Source organism: Myotis davidii, unplaced genomic scaffold (genome assembly GCF_000327345.1).
Source record: "Myotis davidii unplaced genomic scaffold, ASM32734v1 scaffold167, whole genome shotgun sequence".
Classification (NCBI taxonomy): domain Eukaryota; kingdom Metazoa; phylum Chordata; class Mammalia; order Chiroptera; family Vespertilionidae; genus Myotis; species Myotis davidii.
The window spans coordinates 5,842,673-5,848,016 of NW_006300048.1; the positions used below are offsets into that span (position 1 = coordinate 5,842,673).

General features: G+C 36.4%; 1 protein-coding gene across 1 annotated transcript in view; it reads right to left on the reverse strand.

The window, feature by feature from the left end:
- The window catches only part of LOC102753466 (24-hydroxycholesterol 7-alpha-hydroxylase), a 71,611-nt gene that overhangs the window by 41,382 nt on the left and 24,885 nt on the right, over positions 1 to 5,344 (reverse strand). Inside the window, 1 exon segment of the mRNA XM_006776413.2 lies at positions 4,773 to 4,863. Within this exon segment, the coding sequence (XP_006776476.2) occupies positions 4,773 to 4,863 (91 nt within the window).

Consider the following 5,344-nt stretch of genomic DNA (forward strand, 5'->3'; position numbering starts at 1 on the left):
TAGGGTAAGTCTACAAATCCTGTCTGAGGAAATGCCATTCAAGCTGAATGATGAACAAGTACAAGAGAAAGGTTCCAGGCACAGAAAACCTACAGAATTCACCAGCAGGTACACATCTCCAAAGAAACAACATAAATATTCCTTTTTTTCTCCTAACATCTGCTAGATACCCCCCAACCTGCTTCCACATGACGGAAAAGCAATTCATGAGCTTCCCTGAGAGCACCTTGCACCATTCCTCACTCCCCTTCACAGCCCTGGCATTTCTCACAGTGCCAAGTCCATGAAGGGTGGTGTGAAGGCTTAATCCATCTGGAATGTTTCCTAAAAGAAATCTTAAAACGTATGGTTCAAGGTTATGTCAGCTAAAAAAAGGACTTCAAAAACTCCCTCTTTAGAACCAATGAGAAATATGGTAAAAATGGTCAGGATCACTTTTTCAGAACTCTGAAAATTAACCAAGGGCTTACAGCAATTCAGGGAGTGCTTATCCAAGAAAAATGGCTGAATCGTGGTAAAAACAGCAAGCTTAATGACATTTTAGCTTGCCCTATTGCCACCCCCTCTCTAAAGCTCCACAGTAACCTTGAATATCAATATCTGCAGTCATAGTGCAATCAGTTGCCCTGCAGCCACTAGAGGGGGTAGAATAGGGTTGGAACTACTCCGAAACTTCGTTCCTAGAAAATTATCATTACTTGACCTGTGTGGCAGTCCCCTGGAAAATCCCACTTGCAAGACTGTCTTGATCTGACCTGACTTGGAGCTCCCCACTGGAAAAAGTCTTTTCCTCCGGGATGTTGGCTGAAAACTTTTAAAGATAATTGTTTAACTTGGCAGCTACCTGAAGCAAGAGATAACAGACAAACAACAAGTAAACCCAAAATATTAAAATAAAAAACTAGGAAATGAGATGTCCTAAGGGCTTTGAAGAGTTCCAGTGCATTCCTGGAAATATGGAAGGCCATGCACTCGTGTAGCACTGAACAAATGCCCAGGGCTTTACTCATGCTCCGAAAAGACCTGAGAAGTCCCAATGTTTCAGCAATGGCTGACTTTGAGGTTCTGTGCAAGCAGGAAGTAAAAGCTAAGGCAGAATTGTCAATTGCCGGCCACGTGTTGAAGTAGGCCTCAACATGCACACAGAGCCCCTTAGCAAAGAATGGGAGACTTGTTGGTTCCTAGTGTAAAAATACTCTGCTCAAGTATCGGTTGACCACTAACCTAACAAAGTAGGGACATAAGTGGCCGCATATGATAAGGAATACAAACTAAGTCACTAAAACAAACAACAATAAGCAGCAATAACAATAAACCTGAGAGGAGAATCTGATTTCCAGAGTTGCCACATTATGTTATTAAAAATATCCAGTTTTCAGCAAAAAATGATAAGACATGCAAAAGGAAATATGAAATAAGACATGAAACAAAAAAATACTAACCATACACAGAGGAAAAAGCAATCAATATAAACTATCCCTGAAGAAACTCAGACATTGGGCTTACTAAAAAAGACTTCAGATGGTTTAAATATATCCAAAGAATGGAAAAAGTCAAGTCAAAGAACCAAGTATCAATAAAGAGATATAAATTATAAACAATAAAGATTAGAATAGAAATAAATGAAGTATAAACTAGAATATCAAAAGAAAAAATAAAATCAAACAAAATAGACAAAACCAAAAGTTAGTTCTTTGTAAACAATACTGGCAACTCTTTAGCTACATTGACCAAGGGGGAGGGAGGAAAAAAAGAAAAAGAACACATTACCAAAAGGAAGAGGAGAGATGTTTTCCTTGTGACCTAACAGAAAGAAAAAGGATTATGGGGAATACTCTGAATAATTGTATGCCAACAAGTTAAATAACCTAGATGAAATGAGCAAATTCCTAAAAAGTTACAAAACTAAACTCAAGAAGAAATTGATAATGTGAATATGCTTGTAAGTGGAGATATTTAATTTTTTTAAAAACCTCCCACAAGGAAAATCTCTGGACTAGTTTACTTCACTGGTGAATTCTACCATATGGTTAATGAAGAATTAACACCAATCCTTTAAAAATTCTACCAAAAAAAAAAAAATAGAAGAATAGGGAACATTTCTGAAGATATTCTATAAAGCTAGAATTATCCTACTATCAAAACCACCCCAAAACATTGCAAGAAAACTATAGACTAATATCCCTTCTTAATGTTAATGTAAAATTCCTCAACAAAATACTAACAAATCGAATCCAGTGATATATAAAAATTATATGTTTTATATGGATTATACACTGTGATTAAGTAGGATTTATCCCAGCAATACAAGGGTGGTTCAACATCTGAAAATCAATTAACGTAAAACATCACAATATAAAACATTATGTTAAGTGAAAGAAGCCAGACACAAAAGACCAAGTATGCAACAGTAGTAGGCTTTACCCTTAAAATTGTGTTATAAGAAAGATAGGTAAAGTATCTGTGATAGGCTCTAAGGGTGAGTTTTGAGGCCAGAGAAATGCAGAATTGGAAATTCACCGAGGACATCTCCAAGAAGGAAATAGTGATCTTGTGATGGAAAAGAGCATAAAAATGGGAAAACTTCCATCCTGAGTCAGATCCTTGTTCCATGCACTCTAACGTTCTTTCTTTGACAGGATCCTTTGTACGGGTACGTGGATATCTTCCTTGATATCAACCACCAAAGACCTGTAGTCTCTTCTCACATCATCTAAATTCCTGAGCTACTCCTATGGCTTATGCATGCGCTGATCCAAACTATAGAGGCATGGCAAGAAATGATTGATAAATTTTTTTATAAATCGTTTTCAATTCTACAATGGTGTCATAAACTGGAAGCATTGACATAAGTATAGCTGGTACTACATTTGAAGGAGCAATTTTCTGTCAAAGGAAAATAATAGATTCTAAAAATAAACAGATCATGGAGATCTGTTTTTATTCCTCTTTCTCCATTAGCACTGTGTTCAATAATTCAAGCTTCAAGCATTGTAGTCATTTAGATTAATGTAATATTTGTGTTGTGGCTTGGGGTCAGATAGGTTTCCCACATTATTCCCACCATTCCCATCTGTACCTTTTTATTTCCTAAAGACCAAGAATTTGGAAAGCCCTAAGTCAGGACAAAGGTCTAATGAGGAGATGGTACGGGAGAATTCATGACAATCAAGGACATTCCCTCTCATCATTGTAGACACACAGGCATGCACATACCGGTGCATTTCCATTAGATTTGTAGATGAAAGCTCCATAAAGGCAGCCTTCTCTTCGATTCTCCACAATATCTCCAAATCTACCTTGTGGGCACTGTTGGTCCTCTGTGAGTGCAATGCTCACCATTTCTAAGATGAGATCCAGCGCCTGCTGACTCACACTCAAGCCTCAGAACTGTAGGGCTCAGATACTCACATTGGTCAAGCCAATTAATTTGCTTTTTGCTTTAACTCAGCAAGAAGTACTCAAAATTAAATTTAAAATTCCAAATAAAATATTTTCAGCAATCATGAAGGGGAGTGTTAATTGTCATGATCCTTTTTGTCCTACCATTATATTGTTTTCTTCCCCAAAACCAAGTCATTTGTGACTCTTTTCATATTAGAATACATAATTTGACATATTTACTAAGTTTTTTTAAAAAAATATATATTTTATTGATTTTTCACAGAGAGGAACGGAGAGGGATAGAGAAGTTAGAAACATCGATGAGAGAGAAACATCTATTCAGCTGCCTCCTGCACACTCCCCACTGAGGATGTGCCCGCAACCAAGGTACGTGCCCGCAACCAAGGTACATGACCCCGACTGGAATCGAACCCAGGACCCTTGAGTCCGCAGTCCAACGCTCTATCCACTGAGCCAAACCGGTCAGGGCATAACTAAGTTTTTTAAAATCTACTCCAAAACAATCCCAATTATGCTGAATAAACAGGTAGTTTAGCCCTCTCCATTCCAGATTATTTCTGCTTTTCATTTATTTATTTTTTAAATATATTTTATTGATTTTTTACAGTGAGGAAGGGAGAGAGATAGAGAGCCAGAAACATCGATCAGCTGCCTCCTGCACATCTCCTGCTGGGGATATGCCCGCAACCAAGGTACATGCCCTTGACCGGAATCGAACCTGGGACCTTTCAGTCGCAGGCCGACACTCTATCCACTGAGCCAAACTGGTTTCAGCTATGCCTGCTTTTTAAAACAAATGTTAAGAAAAGAATGGAGTCTGAACCAAAAAAGAAAGGGAGCAATTGCTACCTCTGGTTTTAACTCTGACATCTCTAACAACTGTAACTTTTAAACAAATTCCTTTGGTGATAGAATGTTATCTGATTTCCCTACCCCATTAGTACTGTTATGTAATATATGCACTATGCATCATATTACTTTTATGAAACAAGGAAAATCCTGAATTCCAAAACTACGGACTTGTAGCTCAATTGAAGTAAGGGGCCAGAACACCAGGAGAAAAAGCCCTGCACATTATATATTTAAGTTTACGTAGGGAAGTTGGGCAAATCACCATCTCCCTAGCATTTATGTCATCATTTGGAAAATAAGGGAGTTAGTCAAGGTGACCTCTAAAATCCTTGATAGAAATTAAATTCTAGGATTTTACCTGATCCATGTAAATCCTACAACACATAAATTATGTTCAATTTTGGACTATAAGGAATTTCTATAAAATTATGGACTTTTGACTTTGCTTGTGATGTGTAATGAGCACACATTATTTGATGTCTCTTCAATTATGTAATTTAATTCAGCTTTAATACCTGCTGCACCAAACACAGATGATATGCCTTCCATAATGGCCTTGTGAATACTGGGTTGAGAGAGGATAAATCCAAGTGTCCAAAATGCAATCTTAAAAAGAAAAACATATATCAAAAATTACAACCTTCTTTGAAAGTAAACAAATGCAGATTTAGTATTAGGCTCAAACATATGTAATACTTTCAATACCAAAGATTTTTTAAAAACAAAAAATAAATAAAATAAGCAAGGAGATTGTTTAAATTAAACTTAAAAGCACGTTAGTGAAGAGCATCTTTGAAAACAACCAAGTTTTATGAACAAAAGAGAAAGTATCTCTAAGAGGTCCAATTTATAATTTTATTCTGATTATAGTTTCATTATGTTGTTTATATAGATTAATCTACACAAAAATGTGCAAAGTAGGATTTCTTTTATAAATGTACAATATAAAATATTACATAGGCATACAGTGAATATTTTTTGTTTTGCTTATTTGTTTTATTAATCTCACCCCAGGATACTAGTTTTTCTGTTGTTGTTGTTGTTGTTGTTTTTAGGATGAGTGGAAGAGAGGAAAGGTAAGGAGGGA